Source organism: Haliotis cracherodii, unplaced genomic scaffold, assembly GCF_022045235.1.
Source record: "Haliotis cracherodii isolate W230 unplaced genomic scaffold, xgHalCrac1.p SCAF_4, whole genome shotgun sequence".
Lineage (NCBI taxonomy): Eukaryota > Metazoa > Mollusca > Gastropoda > Lepetellida > Haliotidae > Haliotis > Haliotis cracherodii.
Window position 1 is genome coordinate 48,952,596 of NW_027266297.1, and position 22,014 is coordinate 48,974,609.

At 39.1% G+C, this 22,014-nt stretch overlaps 1 protein-coding gene across 3 annotated transcripts in view; it reads right to left on the reverse strand.

Moving 5' to 3' along the window:
* The window catches only part of LOC139480433 (palmitoyltransferase ZDHHC21-like), a 405,161-nt gene that overhangs the window by 189,655 nt on the left and 193,492 nt on the right, over nucleotides 1-22,014 (reverse strand). The window contains exon 4 of one of the 3 annotated variants that reach the window (XM_071263507.1): nucleotides 18,572-20,004. The exons of the other annotated variants lie outside the window; for them this stretch is intronic. Coding sequence (XP_071119608.1) covers nucleotides 18,944-20,004 — 1,061 coding nt within the window. The 3' untranslated portion in view covers nucleotides 18,572-18,943. Of the gene's footprint in view, nucleotides 1-18,571; nucleotides 20,005-22,014 lie in introns of those variants that run through there. 3 annotated transcript variants of the gene reach the window in all.

The following is a 22,014-nucleotide window of genomic DNA, read 5'->3' on the forward strand; positions in this document are numbered from 1 at the left end:
AAGAGTGTTGGCCTCGGCATTTGGTCAAGTGTCTTTCCATAAACGAGGAAGTATTCGTGCATGGCAGATTCAACATCCTTAAAAGTTTGAATTGAGTGTCCTTGTTTACACAGTTCATCATTAACAAGTGCAAAAGTGAGCGTGGCTCACTAATACCCCCGACCCGCCTAGTGTGTCAGTAGTTACGAGGGATGGTCAATAAGTTCATAGAACATGGTATCTAAATAAACCCAGCAGACGATTTGATGATTGTATCGTATTCTGGCATCTTTCATACCAGTGTCTACAAGAGTATAGGTGGTTACACCCATTAGTAATGTTACAGTACTTATTTGATGTGAGGTACCCCTGTTAAAATATGCATAGCCCCAAAACTGAGTATAGGGCTGTGATCAAATTTCTTACCAAAGAAGGAGTAAATGCTCGCACAATTCATGAGCGCATGGTTAATGTCTACAGTGAGGATGCTCCTCAATATTCCACCGTAGCAAAATGGGCTGCTGAGTTTAAGCGTGGACGTACATCACTTGAAGATGACCCACGGTCTGGCAGACCAGCAGATGTCATCACAGATGAAATTGTGGCCAAAGTTCAAAATATGATTATGACTGATCGCTGCATCAAGGTGGATGAAATTGCCTCAGAGTGTGGTATTTCTCATGGAAGTGTTTGCAATATCATCCATGAACGTTTGCATATGTCCAAAGTGTCCGATGGGTACCCCGATATCTGAATACGCATGATCGTAACCAACGAGTGGAATCAAGTCGAGAGCTCTTGGACATTTTATAGGGCAGATCCAGAGAATTTTCATGCTCGCCTTGTGACTGAAGATGAAACCTGGATTCATCAATGGGATCCAGAAACCAAAAGGATTCTAAGCAGTGGAAGCACAAGACATCTCCGCCGCCAAAGAAGTTTAAGACTTAGCCATCTGCTGGAAAGATCATGGCCACCGTTTTCTGGGATTCCAAGGGTGTCTTAATGATAGATTATAAGCCACCAAAGAAGACAATCACTGGTGCTTACTATGCAGCTCTAATGAAGAAATTGCGAAATGCAATCAAAGAGAAACGGCGCGGGATGTTAACTGTTGGTGTTTTGCTTCTTCACGACAAAGCACCTGTCCACAAGAGTAGAGTTGCGCAAGCCGCCATTCGTGAATGCAAGTTTGAACAATTGAATCATCCCCCATATAGTCCAGACCTGGCACCAAGTGACTATTATCTGTTTCGAAATCTCAAGTCACACCTGCGTGGAACGAGATTCGCCAATGATGACGACCTCATTGCTGCTACAGAAGCTTGGTTTTGGGGGCAAGCAGAAGACTTCTATTTTCAGGGAATTGAGAGTCTACAGCATAAACGGGAAAAGTGTATTCAAGTGCAAGGAGATTATTTTGAAAAATAAAAACATGAAACTCCACTTACATCTTGTTTTTATATTAAGTTCTATGAACTTTTTGACCATCCCTCGTACAAATTAAATAGCTAGGATAGGGTTAGGCAGGGTTCCCCGTAGACTTCAATATCTGAGAGTCACCTTGACTCAGCCTATGAATTTTTGGGAGTCAAAAATATTTTTTGAGAGTCAAATGTTTTATTGTATGATTAATGAAATTTAAAGTGTTCACTGTTAATGTTACACGTAAAGCTAAGTATCTTTTAAATATTATATGTCTTTAGTTTAAGTTAACAAGTGCTAATTAATGTTCTCAGCTGATTGTACTACAGAGAAATAAAGGATATATGAATGAAAAACAAAGTTTGTTGGTTATATTTTTTCACAATCTTTAATTACTTCACAGCTCATGAAACAATTTACAGTGACACTAATACAGGATGAATAAATAACATCAGTCTCAACTGTGAGACATAATTTTTAATCATGGATGGATATCAAAATACATTTCATGTCAGATTATAATTTAATACCACTAACTCATTTACATGTTTTATCTAGTTATCTTGTATTATCTATCAACAGTGAAGTTGAACTGAAGAATTGTGAACACTCGAAATATTTTCTGGTTGAATACAGTTTATTAGCAACAACAAACACGCCAAAGCTTTACATTTCAATTGACCATATTTATTCGTTTATAATACTCACTCGTGTATAATACGCACCCCTAATAATGAGCAATTAAATCCTGATAAAAATATCTCTCATGTATAATACGCACAGACTTTTCTTCAGTCTAATTTCAGGCTGTCATGATCCATCATCGGAAATAGCATAACAAATCCAAATTGAACTAGAAAGTTTTTTACTCGTAAAAACATATGTCTCCCCCAACTCCCCTAACCCCCATTCATTCGTTTACTTCACGTTAAACCCCATCTCTTCATTCCCACCCTCCATTACTAAAAAACAGAGACAAAAATAGAACTCCTAGAAATTTCAAACAACTAATGGGCACCACTTCAGGACTTGGTTAATATGTTACAACTTCATGAAATAATATTGAACAGTTTTTGAGTTATGGTCCGGAAACAAAGCTTACCCCCATTCAGATTCTATGTTCAAGTTATCTCCATGGAAACGAGAAAAAATAAAAATGTCAAAAGTCTCTAAATAGCAAAAGGCACCACTTCAGTGCTGAGTTAATGTGTATACAAAGTTTCGCGAAAAAATATTAAACGGTTTCCGAGTTATGGTCCGGAAACAAAGCTTACCCCCATTCAGAGTCTATGTTCAACTTATCTCCATGGAAACAAGAAAAAATAAAAATGTCAAAAATCTCTAAATAGCAAAAGGCACCACTTCAGTGCTGGGTTAATGTGTATACAAAGTTTCGCGAAAAAATATTAAACGGTTTCTGAGTTATGGTCAGGAAACAAAGCTTACCCCCATTCAGAGTCTATGTTCAACTTATCTCCATGGAAACAAGAAAAAATAAAAATGTCAAAAATCTCTAAATAGCAAAAGGCACCACTTCAGTGCTGGGTTAATGTGTATACAAATTTTCGCGAAAAAATATTAAACGGTTTCTGAGTTATGGTCCGGAAACAAAGCTTACCCCCATTCAGAGCCTATGTTCAACTTATCTTCATGGAAACGAGAAAAAATAAAAATGTCAAAAATCTCTAAATAGCAAAAGGCACCACTTCAGTGCTGGGTTAATGTGTATACAAAGTTTCGCAAAAAAATATTAAATGGTTTCTGAGTTATGGTCCGGAAACAAAGCTTACCCCCATTCAGAGTCTATGTTCAACTTATCTCCATGGAAACGAGAAAAAATAAAAATGTCAAAAATCTCTAAATAGCAAAAGGCACCACTTCAGTGCTGGGTTAATGTGTATACAAAGTTTCGCGAAAATATATTAAATGGTTTCCGAGTTATGGTCCGGAAACAAAGCTTACCCCCATTCAGAGTCTATGTTCAAGTTATCTCCATGGAAACAGGAAAAAATAAAAATGTCAAAAATCTCTAAATAGCAAAAGGCACCACTTCAGTGCTGGGTTAATGTGTATACAAAGTTTCGCGAAAATATATTAAATGGTTTCCGAGTTATGGTCCGGAAACCAAGCTTACCCCCATTCAGAGTCTATGTTCAAGTTATCTCCATGGAAATGAGAAAAAATAAAAATGTCAAAAATCTCTAAATAGCAAAAGGCACCACTTCAGTGCTGGGTTAATGTGTATACAAAGTTTCGCAAAAAAAATATTAAACGGTTTCTGAGTTATGGTCCGGAAACGGTGGGAACGCCGACGCCGACTCCGACGCCGACGGGAACCGTGCCAAAAACAATATGTCTCCCTCCATTCTGGGGGAGACATAATTACGCAAATTAATCCTGTTGTTACACTATCTGGAAATAAAAATGTGTTCTCTGTATATCTGACCTTATGTTTGTCATCTATTTCATTAATTTTATTTAAAACTTCATTCAATAATGTTTACCTAAATTTCGGCAAAAAAATGTGTCCCTCCGATCCTTACAACTTCAGTTTACCCCGTTCCATTGGTTCCGCTTAACCACATACTGTGACTGCGCCAAATCACATTATTCTCCGCAACAATGATAATATTTTCTTCTGTTTCATACTTTAAGAGTCCACACATCTAGATAAACATATGTCATGGTTAACTTTTAGTGAGAAAATATGCCGAAACGCGAAAAGCCTTGTCCATTTGCTGAGTTTTCCTTTGTTTACATCACATGCTGTCATCGAAGCCACACAGAGTGTGAGAGTTATGCTCACTTTGATGAATAAATATATTTTGTCCTGTACCTCACAGTCTCACAGTTTTAGTAGCATATCTATATGATTATGCAAAACAATATGTAAAGCCCCCGGCTGTTCTGATTTGAGCGTTTGTTTTAAAACGAGAGAAAAATCTGGTCATGTGACAGGCTATGCAAATTAGCCCGTGGCAGTGGTGTTATGCAAAGTTATGTTACTTCTAAAAATGACAATTAATTAAAAACTAGACGTAAATTTTAAGATGTTTGCATATATTGTCTTCAGAAAATGTTCATAAATTAAGTTCAGGTGTGTAGTTGTAATATTTTCATTCCAAAGCTGGTAAACAACAACATAGATATTTTGAAATTGCGTCAAGTTTTTCGGACGGACGTTAGGGTTTGAAAAATTTATAAAAAAATGGAAAATTAATAAAACTATTTTTTTCTTTTGACTGCACCCCTCCATATGACACAGATTATATGTTCTAAGTCTGAGATGAATCCACTGAATATTTTATTAGAAATCGCACGGACAAAGTTTTCAGACGGACGTTTAGGGTTTGAAAAATTCATAAAAAAATGGAAAGTTAATGAAAACAATTTTTTTCTTTTGACTGCACCCCTCCATATGACACAGATTATATGTACTAAGTTTGAGATGAATCCACGGAATAGTTTAAGAGAAATCGCACAAAGTTTTCGGACGGACGTTAGGGTTTGAAAAATTCATTAAAAAATGGAAAATTAATAAAACAATTTTTTTCTTTTGACTGCACCCCTCCATATGACACAGATTATATGTACTAAGTTTGAGATGAATCCACGGAATAGTTTAAGAGAAATCGCACAAAGTTTTCGGACGGACGTTAGGGTTTGAAAAATTCATTAAAAAATGGAAAATTAATAAAACAATTTTTTTCTTTTGACTGCACCCCTCCATATGACACAGATTATATGTACTAAGTTTGAGATGAATCCACGGAATGGTTTAAGAGAAATCGCACAGACAAAGTTTTCGGACGGACGTTAGGGTTTGAAAAATTCATTAAAAAATGGAAAATTAATAAAACTATTTTTTTCTTTTGACTGCACCCCTCCATATGACACAGATTATATGTACTAAGTTTGAGATGAATCCACGGAATAGTTTAAGAGAAATCGCACAGACAAAGTTTTCGGACGGACGTTAGGGTTTGAAAAATTCATTAAAAAATGGAAAATTAATAAAACTATTTTTTTCTTTTGACTGCACCCCTCCATATGACACAGATTATATGTACTAAGTTTGAGATGAATCCACTGAATAGTTTAAGAGAAATCGCGCAGACAAAGTTTTCGGACGGACGGAATCTTGGTATAACTATATAATAAAATCTAATCTCTTCATTCTGCACCTGGCCCATTATGACTGGGCTGCTTCGAGCTGTTCTAATGCTTTTTTTTATGTCGTTTACGCTCCTCTTCAACTTCTTTAGCGTTTGATTCCCTCAGAGAGGAAAATAAATAATTACTCCCCGAAAAAGCTAGAGCATTAACATTAGCTCCACCGACCATCATCACAATTGTTGCCATGATGTTTCGAACTATGTTTATAAAATATTCAAATGTTTAATTACTTCCTTATATCTTCTGGGATAAGCCCTTGTTTGATGAGCATATCCTTTGTTGCCATTGCTAATCCTATATCAAGAATCATCATATCGACATCGTAACCATTAAAATCTAGCTTTGGTGATGTGGCTTTAGTAATCATTTTAGCTATACGGGCATAGCCAATGGCCAAGCCGCTGACCACCGCTGAATGATACGTTGCGTTTACCAACATTTTACCGTCTGTAACTGGAGTGGTCATGCTTTTTATAACATTACATGAGGGCTTAACTGTAATTGGACCTCATCTAATTTTTGAACTTGTGACGTTTTCTCTTCTCCGGTCTTATAAAATAACCATACCGCCGTTATAGCAACAACACCTAGTACATAGGGGCCCAAGTTTTAATCGGACGACTATGTTCAGTATTATGCATTAGTTTCGCCTTCCTCGCCAACCCACCCTTCCTACCAGCTGCAACTTTTCGAGGATTCTTAGTCACTCTAACTTGTTCTGGTGATTGTGCAATCGCTGGTATTTCCTCATTCACTTGTGGTATTTCCTCGTTTACTTGTTGTGATACAATCGGGGTTTGTACTTGTTGTTTTTCCATCTCCATTATCATTAAGTGGGCACGTATGTTTAAATTGACAATACCTAGCCGCTATTAAAGCTGTGGTGAGTGAAGCTAAGAACATTCCATATCTATGATAAAACTCACAGCTTACTGAGCTTATAGCGTGTTCGATGAATGGGTCTTTCTCGAGAGATTCGCATAAATACGGGCGATGTTCTGCCGGGGTAGGGAGAAACGTACTACCTACGACTGTGTATAGTTGTAACATAGCCGACCCTATTGTTTTAGTCATGGTAGCACCCAGTCTAGACTCGTAACGCGCGTACAGTTTTTTAATTTCTTTATCGGTCATGTTATCAATTTTTTCGATGGTATAATTTTCCCCAAAATATTCGGAACATTTTCCACCGGATACTAATGTGGAGAGTCTTTCTCTATGTTTATCTGAAGATTTATCTACACCTTGATCTGGCTCATCTTTGAGCATTTGTTCGATGAGTTTGTCGCATTCCATAATGTAATACCTAAGGAGATATCAAAGTCTAACATAATGGAAAATAACATATCCAATACAGCCAGAAATAATAAACTGTTGAGAAAGAATGAGGATTTCAAACCACATTATTACATAACAACCGCTTATGTTCAATTTACTATATTTTGCTTTATTTACAATATTTTTTGTTATATTTTGCAGTTTCTATAATTTGCTAAGCAGTTGCTACATTTTGCCAAGCAATTGCATAAGCAGCTGGTTGATCGGTTTTTAATACAAGTTTACAATGCTTCGTTGAAGCTAACAGTTTTCTGACTTTATCTCGCTCGAGCTTGGTATAAATAACATCATTTTCACGTAAACATTCCTTGAATGAATCTCGGTCTTTGCAATGAAACAGGGCTACCCATTTGGTCTGCTCTCTGAGATCTTTCAGGACAGAGTTATATTTTTGAGTAAGTACCCAAATGCTATTCTGAGTATGCCGTCCGGAGAATGCTAAATATGAAAGCATATCTTTCTTTTTGGTAAGTTCTTTACTCGCACTGTAATCGTCTATTACGAAAAGTGTTGATTCTCCTTTGTATTTTTCGTGACAATACTCGTAAACAGTCTTGTAAACGATCGCCTGGATCAACTCTGTGTACCCCATCCTCATTCATTACCCAATCTCTCGATAGGTATGTTTTATTGACATTTATAGTCGGACACAGAATAATAATATGATCGAAAACATCCCGATAATGACTTTGTAATATATCTAGAATAAAAGCTGTTTTTCCACAACCCGTTTGCCCGCAGATGATAGCGCAGTGCGGTTCTTTAGGTAAAAGATTATTAATAGATTGCTTGCACAAATTTTCCATTCTGTATATTAAGTTGCGCGTCCATAATAACATACAAATATATATTTAATTTACCATTGGATTCCTGGAGCTTCGTTATCTGTATAGTGACCCCCTCGCTAGCATTTTCTATTCTCCGCCCACTACCCTGTAGTTGGTCATCGTCAGTTGTTCGCATGTCGAGCCATAGCGCGTACTTCGTGGTGAGGTTTTCACCCATCGATACACCCCCGAGAGACAGATCTTTCGCGACCGCATTAACTTCTGGGCTTCGTTTTATAGAAGGGAGTTTTTTTAATCTCATCCCATTGTTGATATGCTAGCATTCCTTGACTATATAGTTGATTAGGAACGCCCTCGATAGTCAATTCTACTTTTGTAATCTTAGGATTGTAGAACTCCTCGGTATTTCTTTTTAATGCTTCAGAAGGGTCCTCGAACAACATTAAAATACCCTTCAACAATCGTTTAGATTGATATTCCACAACATATCTTTTTTGTTCCTCATAATCTTTCGGTGTCACAGCACTTGATTGTACAAAATAGCTAAACTTCCGGTATACTGGTTATGAATTTGACTGGCTAATTCAGGATCTGTTACCATATCACACTCCAGTGAGATATTGTCAATGGAATAGCTAGCATCTTCAGCAGCTCTGATTACTCTACCATAGTCATTAAAAGTGAGTTCGTATACTAACCTATCACCTAGGGATGCTTGATAGAAGGGCATGTGGGAATATAGTAATTCAAAGTCTAGCGGAATATAGAATCGGCTACCTAATACATCAGCAACAGCGAGATCTTTTACGATGGTATTATCACTATTATCAGCACCCACACGCAGTCTCAATGTGTTCCGATTACTAATACCATGGTACTGTAAGTTTTCCCGCTCTTTATCCGTTCTCCAGAGATCCATGTAACAGGAATATACATCGCTATCGTCGCTAATTTTAATCGCGATTTTCTTAACTATAGCATGACCTATGTTCTGAACAGGCTCCCTGTTAGCATTTGTAGAATTCAAACTAATCGTAAATGCTAGTCGGACAGTTCCAGGAACTAACACATCATGAGGACCTAGATTGGGAAAGCGAACCAGAAGCATTTGATTCTGATCAATGGTACTCGGGTTATTAGTTATAGTTACAGACTGGCGAATTGCTTTGACCCCTAATGGATCCCGAAGTCTACGTTGTGGGTTTAACTTGCGTCCGTATTGCGAAGACATTGTTATATTAAAATTATGTTTACTTATGTTTAATATAATAATTGATGATTTTAACCAGCAATTGGTCGTGACTATTCAAAGTTTGAATTAGATGGTAAAGGAACATTGCGACTGCGTGGCGCTCCAGATATTGATCTTATGAATTCTCATACTCATAAGCCCCTAGCCGTGTCTACGATAGCCGCTAAACACAGTATCAGCACTGTTCGTGATGAATAAGGTTTTGTAGACTAGTCACAAGAAAAACTTTCTGCGAAGACTACTACGGTTCTTCGGACTGTGCGTGATGAACTCAGTACTATAGATAATTTGGAAGAAAGCTCGAAAGTGGCCTCGGATGGACTCAGAGAAATCTTGGATACCTACTACGATAATTCCACGGTCAGTGTACCATCCTCAGAGTTCAGTATTAGGGAATTACGAGGTCTTGACAAGGCAATGCAAACAATGCGGGGAGAACTCATCAATAAAATAGCCAAGCTATCCGAACTCGACAAGCATATAGCTTATGAGAAAACAAAACTTGAACAGGCGGGTGATGAATTCAGTAGACGCCGCATTGCAGAAAGATTACGTAACTTAGAAGACGAAAGATCGGCCCGCCTCAAGGCTGCTTCCAGTAATAGAAAGGCCCTTCGTTCACAAATCAGTCGAATTTGAGAAACTATCGATCAAGTCCTTAACGATGACACCACACTGGTCGATAAAACATTGTTCAGAGAACAGGGGATAACCATTGCCAGTATTTTAACCGCGTTGGGATTTATTATATCGACTTTGACTCTCCGGTGGTACAGGAGGTGGCACACCGCCTAGTGATAGGGATGGTGTAAAAGAGTGGATAAAAAAGCATTTAAAGGCATTAGGAGAAGCACTGGGAAAGCTCGCTGGGAAAGCCACATGTGCACTTCCAGGTATGATTTTTTAAGGAAGTATAGTTTCCTGGCTCTTGAATTTAATAGCAAAGACCACCACTTGTGGGCACTGATTGTAGCAATTGCCGGGCTGTTGTACGTATCCGCTAAGAACTATTTAACCAAATGAGTTCATTAACCAAATCATGAGTAAACCAGCCGCGACTCCACCTACTATAAGTGCTGTTTTTTCATCGATATGTCATTGATTTTTAGCTGCAATGTGTGGTGGCACTTGTGGTTGTGCGTTAGTAGATGTGTTAGTAGATATCTGTTGCTTGACTATTCCTGTTTCGCCTGTGTTTGGTTGCGTTATTAATTCGGTGTTGATATCTGAATTTATACCTGTTTTTTGTTGATCAGTAGCAATAACAATCTTATTATCATAACCTATCACTTGACCGATCTTAAGTTCCATATTACTAGGAGACATGTATAGTCCCAGCGCATAAACATAGTCTACTTTGGATTGAGCGTACTGTAATACATCTTGATAACGCTTTATAGAAGATGGTATGTCAACTGGTGAATTAATAGCATCCTCCACGTTTGCGACAAACTGTTTTTGTGCATTGAGCGCCGTCCCAGAACCGATAATTCCCGTTTCGTGTTTGTGATTGTGCACTAAGAATTGCCAATACATAAGTTCTTATTGATTCATTAACTCTTACAACTCCTGGGTTAGTAAAATTATTTTCTGTTTTATCATATATAAATTCATTTCAAGCATTTCCAGGTGGTTGCTCAACCTTTTGGACGGTGAAAGCAACACCACCCTCAAAGTTCATTCGATCATCTCTCCACTCGTTACTCGAGAGAGCAAAGCTCAGAAGAAGCCGACCCCTTTTCAGTAAATCATCGCTAACTTTAACAGAGTGTGCACCACTCAGACGCCAATCTTTACTCATAGAAACATTAAATTCCTGACAAATACGTTTGAATGCCAATCTATTGTACGGATTATTTGAGGAATTCCATGCTTGATTCTGCGGTAATGGAGCACTAATTTCTTTAAGTATACGTCTAATCTGATAGTACATGTGAAATGATAAAACAGACTTATCCTGGGGCATAAAGAGATACACCACATCCTGTTGTGGCACACCATATGGTAAAGTTTAACTGTTTCTGCCAAAATCGCATTGGCTTGTGGAACCAATCGTGCACCATTTTATCACAAGTTGCCATGAACCTGTATTTTTCAAAGATGTCAGGAAATTCAACAAAATAATTAGCACCAGAGGCACTTACTAAAATAGACTGATTAGTAATATAAGTTGATTTCATATTTAAGTATCATTGTATATTTAATATGTATGTTACACTCCCAGGAATAACAAATGGTCAGTCTATTCAACTGCTTCATACTATCGATAACTCAGCTGGTCAACTTGAAGTCGATCTATGTGATGTAACGTATTACCCACAGTGGACTAATATAAGTGTTGTGAGAAGAAATAATGATATACAACTATATGATAATGGTTCCTTAACTAACATTGTTATACCTGATTGGTATTACAGCGTATGCTCCCTCAATGATGAATTTTTTAAACCTCTGGGAGTCAAATGGGGTGTTGATTTTGAACTGTGGAGAAAAGCAAGTAATTCTTCTCCCATACTTAGAAGTTACACTTGGATTTAATCTTAGAACAGGAATAATGGGATCCAACGAAACAAGACATGGAGATAAATTACCTGATTTAGTTCCCTATAAAGAGTTGTGCATCCATCTTGATCAGATAGGTATGACAGATAATATTCAACTAGAAAGTCCTTCTACTCTGTTGAGAGCTATTCCAGTCAAAGATGAAAAATATAATAGCGGTAGAATGGAATCTTTCTCAACATTACAATATAAAAAATTAAAGCGGGGTATTATTTCAGATCTCAAAATTTCTCTATTAGATGTAAAACATCAACCTGTGCATATAGGATACTTGAGTGTAACACTCCATATTATAAATAATGGTTGCTTCATTGGGCCCTGGAGCGCATAACCTTAGACAATGTAATACAATTGCGCTTTCCGATCTTGGAGACACAGAAGGATTAGGTAAACCCGGGTACCCATGGTAAGTTATACACTTTACACTTATAATAATGTATACAAGCGGAAAGAAGTTACATTAACAGGTAATCTAGGAGATTTAAGCGATGTCGACGTTAGTAGACTCCATAAAAACACTTCGTATAATCTTTCTCTCAACGATGATAATAAATGGACTATGGTCGAAGCAAACATCGAGTGGCTACTGAATATGTGATGATGGGTAAGGCACATAATTTAACTAAGATAATAAATAGTGGGATCGTACTCGGGGCTTATATCCCTTCAAAACAAAAAGTGTGTAAGTCCCTCCCCTGCCAGAAAACCCAGGTCATATGTTATATAGTCGTTCAGCAGTAAAAAAAGTTAGTTTAAATTTGGTTACTGAATTCAATGATATTAACGATAACTTGAATGCAATACCTAATATTTCTACGCTTATTATTGAAGTCTTGTTCGGAGATGCACCGGAAGATGCCTTCGAAATATTACCAGGTCTATCGATTAAATGGCAAAAGAAACACGAGCGTCAACGTTGCAGTATTAGTCTGCATCACCCGTTGCAACCCTTGAGGGGGTCCAAATTATTAAAAGTGACAGCATTTCTCTTACTAAGATATTCATGCCGTATAATATACATTTGATAAGGTTGATGTATACTCTCAAAACATTTAAGCAAGACCAATTAGAGACTATTATATAATGTGATAATATACACTATGTGTTTATATCCAGCGCTCGATGAGGCATCTGAAAAGTTGGATACTGTTGATGGATTTCGATTACATCAAATAAGCGACATAAAACATCGAATAGATAAGGAGAGGGAGTTTAGACTTGGATTGTATAAAAAGTATTGTAGAGCCATTAATGCTCTCGATGGAGTTGACATCACGCTTGTGACGGCTAGCATAAGACTCGGTGTAGCCGGTGTTGGTTTATTATCAACTATAATCGCCGAGCCAATCGTACTTGGCATGGAAATAGCCGCCGGAGTCTCAGGACTGGCAGGAACAGCGATAAAATTCATTTCTCGTAAGTTGCAAAAGAAAGCATTAAGACATGATAATATTCGGATACTCACCGAAGCAAAGTTGAACAGCATTGAGGACATTTCAACAGCATTAGCTGATTGTAAGATATCCGAGGAGGAGTTTCGTTTAGTGCTGTCAGAACTCACCAAATACAACACAATGAAGCAGGAGATTCAATCCAATTCTCATAAGACCAGTGGTATTAGCGAAGATGAGAAAAAAAAGTTCATAGAACAAGGGAGACAACAAGCACGTCAATTATTCCGTGGCAAAACCAAAGAAATAGTTGGAGATTAAAAATAGATTGCTTCCTATCTTTGGATCATATTTAAATGAATGCTTACATTAGTAAAAATATTGATAATTCTTTAAATACGATATCATGACGATTGTTAAATCTCATCATCATTTTGACATAAAAAATTCCCTCTGTAGTGGTGGTATAGGTATATGAATCTGGCTCTAGTGGAAGTGAGCAGAACCCCCATCATCTATACTACTCCAAGTCACCACTGTGGTCATGGATCATGCACCACTGCAATCCCATGTGACACAACCCCTGCAATCTGATCATCTGACATATCCAGCACCCTCCTTCTCAATATAGAGCATACAGAGCGGTGTTCTGAGTTCCGAAGAATAACTGTGTATAGGCAATCAGTTCCTTGCAGTAGCAAGGTGAGCCCCATATGAAGTACTGTACTGATGACAGGTCAACAAACTCTCTCGTCGAATCTTCCTGTTTGATTGGTGTAGATTGACCATGGTGAGGACGGACATGATATGAACCAAAACTTGAATATAAGGCTGAGAGAATGTATGATAAAGTATGCATCGGAAGTGTCATGATATTGACCCTCAGCATGATGTCAATCTGTCTGATAATTCAACCTGAATAGGAAGTGTGTGTGCGTTCCTGTCTGTTTTCTGGGGAAGTGAAAGGAAACATAAACTCACTTCTTATTAGTCGCTGGGGAGTGTAGCTGATAGTCCTGAGGAGAACAAAATCCTATGAGGGGTCAGCATTCTGAACTTCCATTATTGATCCAGATTAGATACGGAGAATGATAGACGCTCCTTCTGGGCGGGCACAAGTGGCTGATTATCTGATTGTCAGAACCTGTCTATTTTGTAAATGGTGACTTGACTTCGGTAGCACCATGAGACGATCAATGACTGAACGTGGACCTGGTCTGTGAAGATCCCAGTAGAGACTAGGTCTTCAGTATCTCAAGCTTGCCATAAGAGGAGACCAACAGGTTGTTGTAGTCAACGTATCCCAAGATGTTGACTGATGCTCATGACGTCAATCACTGGATTGTCCAGCCTAAACATAGTAGGTATATTGCTTAGTATCAGAGACATCATCGTTCACCATGATAAGAACATGATGGTAGATGTCTTGTACTGATTGACTGTTGAAACATAGTCAATCGTACTGCTGTTTAAGTAATGTAATTAGTTTTTGTAGTAGTTGACAACAGAATGCATGGAAGACCTGGTCCAAGTTTGTGGAAAGAAGTGCATGATGAGAGGTCTGTTGATCCTGACAGAAACGACAATCTGTGTCTCGTACAGGCAAAGTCATACAAGCGGTTGTGTCCTTGATCCGATGATGTATCGATGTGTTGATCTGCTGAGATATCAATTTGTTGATGAAACATTGCATGGTGTTCCCTCAGGTATTGATCTGTTGAAGAGGCGAACTGTCAAACAGTGTATCTGTATCTTCAGAGCACTGCAAGGAGTGATGATGACCCGATTCACGAGCGGGTAGGGGGGAGAAGTACACTCAGCTGATGGCTTAGACTTCCCAACGCTGGGTCAAGGGGGACCTCCTTTGCTGAAAGAAGGGGGGAAGCGGCAGACAACATAACAGGCCAGTGGTCAGTTGAAAGTGAGACGACTGTAGGAGACATGTAGGAGACAGGGAGAAGTCAGGAGAGAGCATCTGACTTAAAAGTCCAGTTTCCACCCTTGCCGAACTAGGCTGGAATTACTGGGCACGATCGTAGCGCCACCAGTGGCTATTACCCTATGTCCCTTTTAAGCCTCTCCTATGGACCAATCAGATTCCACCTCTCTCATCACTTGCGTTTGCTTCACTCAAAATGGTGGAACCGAGTCAGGACAATCTGATCGATAATCAAGATCTATATTGTGATAAAACAGGTCTTACATCGCGAAATGCATCAAATCATGTGAGCACCTTGATTAAAAACATGAAAAGATTTGGAAAATATCTGCTGACAACATGCTTTGCAAATCCTGCAATCGACTGAAATCTCGATACTTCGGACCACTTGCCTTGCCTTGCCTTGTCTGCATACAATGTACACATCAAACCCCATCCAATGTGGAAACAACACATGTTCCAAAGTGGCCCAAGGGAGACGAAATACACATAAATATGTATACAAAAGAAGTTGACACACTTCTCTCCTCCGTATGTATAGCATCTGACCACGTTCAACCTGATGTCATAGAGCATTTTAACGAAGAGCTAAGTAAATGTCTTATGAAGGCCAGCTCTAACCATATCCCCCAAAGTGTATATTGATCACCTTTGAAGCCCTATTGGAAAAATGATGGGTAAAATCAGTCCCACTATGAAATGAGGGTGGCCAGGCGAGAATGGATAGCGGATAATAATAGACCACAGGGAGGAAACTCTAGATTATACAAATCCTATAAAAAATCAGCCAGGGAATTTAGACGTTTACACCGAAAATCAAACCTTAAACAGCACAAAAAAATAAGTACAGAACTAGAAAAGACATGTAAAGCCGATATAAATACATTCTATAAACATGTTCGTAAGTTGAGATGCAAGAGTCCAGTTATTGATAAATTAGTTTACAATGGACGTAGAGCTGTTTCTTCAGCTGATATATGTAAACTGTGGGGTGACTATTATTCAGACTTGGCAAAACCTCACAAGTCTGATGATTTTGATGAAAACTTTAAACTCACCATTGTATGAGAACTTCATTATATCATGGAACAAAATCGCCATATTCATGATCCACTAGATGATATCCTGTATACAGAAATCCCAGTCCCAGAAATCAGATCACATATACACAACCTTAAAAGAAACAAATCTCCAGGACCTGATGGTATCAAGTGAACACCTGATATTTGGAGGAGAGATGCTTGTAGTAACACTCAAACACCTATTCAATCAAATACTTGCATCCCAGTATTATTCATGTGCCTTTAGAAAAGGTATGATAATACCTATTTATAAAGGCAAAAACGACAAACATGATCCACAAAACTACAGGGGCATAACTCTTACATAGTGTCTATCTAAACTCCTAGAGAAAATCATTTTAAGTAGAATAGAAAAATATGCACCCAGTAATCTCCAATCATTGCCCGATGCTTTACAATTTGGTTTCAGAAAGGAACATGGAGCAATCATGTCTGTATTCACCGTTTTAGAATGTGTTAATTTTTACCTAGAAAGAGGATCACAAGTGTTTGCTGCATTTTTAGATAATGAAAAAGCTTTAGTTCGTATTTGGCACGACGGTCTATTTGTTAAATTACATGACCTTGGTGTGAAGGGTAAATTATGGAACCTACTTTTCCATAGCTATACAGACAGCTGTGCTTTTATATCCTACAACGGAGAAAGATCTGATGAGTTTCCCATTAAACAAGGTGTTGGGCAAGGTCAAGTTATGTCAGCATGGTTCTTTCTCGTCTTCATAAATGACCTTATATGTAAACTAAGGAAAGCAAATGATGCCCCTCTGTTCATGGCATCTATATACCCTGTGTGTTATTGGCCGATGACACAACGCTCTTGTCTACAACCCCACGGGGCTTACAGTCTTCCCTTGATTCAGTTCGTTTATATGCCAACAAATGGAGACTCACCTATAATGCCTCCAAAAGTAAATCACTTGTATTCTGCAAAACATGCCAGCATCATAATAAAGTTTGGCGATGCACTAATTAACACCTCTGACTCCGTCAAATATGGCGGAATAATCATAAACAGTAATTTATCCTGTAAAGAAAGAATCATGACATGTTGCTCAAAAGCAAGAAAATGTGTTAATTCACTATGATCACCCGGCCTCAACGATTCAGACCTCCACCCAGTTGCATGTGTCAATATAAGGAAAAGAATGATTTTATCTACAAGCTTTTATAGATGTGAATTGTTACCAGCCTTTAACGGTAAAGAACTTGAAATGATTGAATGTACACAACGTTACTTTGCTCGTCATATACAAGGATTTGGTAAAAGACATCCAACTGATTCGTCTATTTCTAACTTGGGAATGTGGTCAATGTATGGCTACATTGATAAATGGGAAATCTTATTAAATTTTTACGCGGAAGATGATTTTTTCGGAGGACTACTGTTTTAAAAAACGTGATTTTCCGTGTTTCCACGGAGATTACACATCCCTGGTATATCTACTAGATACCTTACTGCTCTCAAAGTGTACATTGTAAATTATTTATTCATAGCAGTGAATAACATGATTTCATTGTATATAGTCAAGTAATTTCATTGATGTATTGCCCATGTAAAATCTTCGGATTCAACTCTGGAGGAAATAAAGAAATTCATTCATTCATTCATTCATTCAACAATCGTATAGTCGACGAAGTCATCTATATCCCCTGCCCATTTTAACAAGATATGGTCCCAAACCAGGTAACTTATCCAACATTTTTCTTAGCCCATGTCAAACATTTCAACTCCTTAATATCAAGTTCAGTAGGCACCAGTTCAGTATGTTCTTTATAAATAGACATGCAATGTTAGGCAAGAACATATATCCAGAAATAATACCCAGTAACATAAATTTCTAAAATTCATAAATAGCAAAAGGCAACAATTCAGCATGTGTCTGATTTCATCCAGAATCGAACCCTACCCTTATTGTTTTCTAAGTCCAACTTGTTGCCATGTAAACGTAAAAAATGAAAAGTGCTAAATATCAAAAGGCACCAGTTCAGTATGGGCCTGGTAGACATGCAAAGTTTTGTTAGAAAATATTTAACAGTTTTTGAGTTACCCTTATAGAACCTAAGTCCAAGCAAAGTTTTAACGGTTTCTGAGTTATGCTCCAGAAACGATTTTGGGATGCACACACGCATGGACAGACAGACGGACGGAACCCATTTCAATATCCCCTGCCAACTTTGTTGGGGCGAGGGATAACAAGCATATAGTCAACGAAGTCATCTATACTCACACGCACAAGATGCGCAAGTCGAGTATGCAGTATACATGTTATTTATTTTCAACAGTAAAGACAAGAAATTCTAATAGGGAAAAATTGACAAAAATTTGACTTTATTTCCTCAGATTCGAACAAGACAACATAAGGCAAATTGATAAAATAAAATATTTATTGTTTTTGGGTTGATTGGGGATTGTCGTAGAGCCGGTAGCACCCTGTTTATTGACAAAATAGAACGGTACTGCTTTACCCCGATGGGTAAGCTAACTAAGGGTGTGCTACGTGATAGAATTGAGATACGCCTTCAGTCAGCTGTAGTCTGACGCCAGACAACCGATACCCCGACGGGTATAACTTGCTACAGATGACAGTGTAGCTGGACAACGATACCCCGGCGGGTATAAACTAGCTACATAAACTGTGTAGCCAACCGACAATACCCCGGCGGGTGTAGCCGACTGAAGGTGTATGCCCTACCAAAGGAACTGTGAATTGTTGAAGATAATTTGGGGTAATACATGCCCAAAACGAAGTTATGAAATAACTGAGAATCCCCAAAATGATGAAACAGATATAACAAACAAAAGGGGTGATAACATATAAACATAGTTGACTGGAATTGACATGTGGCACATAGGGGGTGTACGGTCTGCACACCCTACTGACCAGTACAGGTCTTGCCAACACTAGAAAAGGTGTGTGAACATATCCATGAAAGTGTCTGCGGTCATTGTTCAATAACATAACAAATGTCTCTGGCACACAATGCATCAGGAAACTAATTACCATGTGGGGTTACAACTGAGCCATGGCCAGCTGGGCTTGATGGATGCTTCGTTGTTCTGTGCGTATGTAGCGGTTGTAGCAGTCCGACGACCAACGACCCAAGGTTTTGATCAGATGATCTGGAATGCCTGCCGTTGCTGCAGTGGTGGCTGCACCAATTCTAAATGAATGTCCATTGTAATTTGTGTGGTCATACCCGGATCTGTGCAACACAAGTTTTAGATGGTCAATGAAAAACTTCCTGTCCATGGCTACACCATTAGGCATGAGGAACAGCGGATCTAAAGGATTTGACGTCCTCTGGTTGCGAAGAACAAGGTATTGCAGGAGGGTCCTAACTGGGCAGCATAATGGGGCCTCGTACAGCCTGTGTAAGGTGATGATGACGCCTTTACGGAATGGATCTGTCTTTGAAGCCTTGAGACACACAGACGCTGTAGAAAGCTCCTTATTAAATGCAACGGAGTTGATAGACAAGTGTATTGTTGGGTTATAAGCGTCACAGGTGAATTCGCCACATCTCAAGAAAGCGAAGAAAGCCATACAACAGGCCGTCTTCATGAGTAGATCAATATATGGGTTGAACACACCTTGGTTTAGCCTGATGCACATATCTGACAGTACTGTAATTGAGATTGGCAGTCTGGTCCTGGAGGAACTGCCCTGCAGCTTTTTGATAGCCTTGATGATTGTCTCGAGGCGAGTTGTTGAGCCATTGATCCAGGGGTTGGTCATATCGTACTTGAGGTACATGAACCTAATACCACACAAATATGTCTTGATGGTGGCATAACGCAGCTTCAGGGTGTAATGGCAGTAGGTCACAAAATACAGTAGGACATCTTCTGTGAGGTTGGGTAGATTCGCGAACGAACACACTATGCTGCATGTCATCAAGAACCCCAGGAATACGTTGCATCCAGCCTGATAGACGGTGTGGGTCGATGAAGCTAGTGCGCTGTTCCATAGTTCATCCAGATTCCTGTTTAGGGGTACAGTAGCTGCGACAAAGGAGGACACTGAGTGGGGGTCTTGTCGGCGAAAGGGGCTAGATCCTTGAATCTCTCCATCTGCAACCGAGACAAGGCGTCAGCTATAGTGTTATCAACACCCGGTACATGAAGGGCAGAGAACACAAAGTTATGATTGATAGCTACAAAGGTGAGTCTACGCATAAATTACATAATGGTGACACATTTTGATCGTCCTCTATTAATGATTTCAACCGTTGCTGTATTGTCACAATAAAATCTGATGGATTTCTTTCCCCACAGGTGACCCCAGAGCACTGCTGCATTGATGATAGGAAATAGTTCAAGCAAAGCCATGGATTTGTCCTTTTGTAACAATGTAGATAATTCCTCTGACCAAGCTGCAGCGAACCACCGGCCTTGAAAATAACCTCCGTAACCTACAGTACTGGAGGCATCTGTGAATAGACTAAAGTCTGGGGCACTGATAAGATGGTCCATAAACATTGTGACTCCATTCCAATGTTGGAGAAAGAATCTCCACATTTTAAGGTCCTGTGAACACTGTTTGTTGAGAGATACCATATGATGTAGTTCTTTGACTGAATGCGCTTTTCGCAACAGGTAACTCATGAAGGACCTGCCCGGGCGAATAACTTGCATAGCATAGTTCATGTGTCCAAGGAGTACGAGGAGTTGTCTCTTGCACACTTTTGTCTTCCCTTCAATGGAATCCATGACTTGAATCAGTCTATCAACTTTCTCGTAGGGAAGATGGGATTCCATTCTGATAGTGTCCAGGGTAATACCTAGATAATCCACACACTGGGAAGGACCTACGGTTTTCTTTGTCGACAGTGGAATGTTTAGGTCTTTGAAAAGTTGCATCAAAGCTGCCATAGTCTTTACACCTTTGTGTAGGCAGTTCTCGAAGCATATAAAATCATCCAGGAGATGTAGAATGTTTTGAATGCCATAGTGATAGGTTGCTACCCAGCAAACAGCCTGTGATAGGAGGTCGAATATCTTGGGACTAGATCGAGAGCCAAAAACTAACCTGGTGTAGAAGTAGTACTTGTCCTGCCAATAAATGCCATGGAGATGCCACAAATTTGGATGTATAGGGATTAACTTGAATGCATCAGTAATATCCGTTTTACACAAGTAAGTGCCCTGGCCTAGGGCTTTGATGATGTTGATAGCATCGTCCACGCGCACATATGATAATGAATAGTCCTCCTTGTCAATGAGAGAGTTCAAACTGGGATTGTCTTGATCATTGTGCGTGGCTGATAGGTCAACTATTAGTCTGTTTTTCTTTGAGTACTTCCCTTGGACGACACCAACTGGGTTGATTCTGTAGCTTGGAAAGGGTGGGGCGTTGAAGGGTCCTATGACGTAGCCTTTCTGCACTTCACTGAGGATGAGATTGGTCGTGATTTCAGTGTCGTGTAGAGCTGAGCGCAGATTCTTGCATTTAATAGAATTAGACGGACAATACTGCACACCTGTGTGAAAACCTGATTTGAGGCCTGATATCAGTTGGTTAACAAACTGTTGGTCTGGATGTTGTTGGAGCAGCTGTTGCAAGGTAGGCACATTAATTGGTGAAGTAGTCGAATACAGTCACTGTTTCTTGCTTTTCCTGGCAGAAGATTGCGACGGCTTGTCCAAGACTTCCTCGCACTTATGACACGGATGTGGCTTCCTGCAGTGTGTACATACGTGTAGATACCTGCATGATGGATAGACGCACTTGCCCTCATTGAAGTTGTTACATAGTGCACGTCCATTGTGGAATTTGATTGTTCTACCCATTGAATCGGCTTGAGGTCCGGTCCTTGTTGCCGTTGCTTGTGGGCTGGTTCATGCCAGATTGGGAGTCTTGTGCGAAGATGATGGTCTGCTGCTGCTGACTAGTGGACAGAAGTCTGTGCTGTGGTCAGACAAGAAGCACAGTTCACAGGCATTGACACGGTGCCCAGCTACCATAGTAAAATACAAGTGTTCATCATGTCGATCCCATGGTGGTAAATGATTGGTAAGTGCTAGAGCTGCCGCTGCTTTAGATGAGAATGTTTTGTGGTATTGGTAGAAAAGGGTACCTCC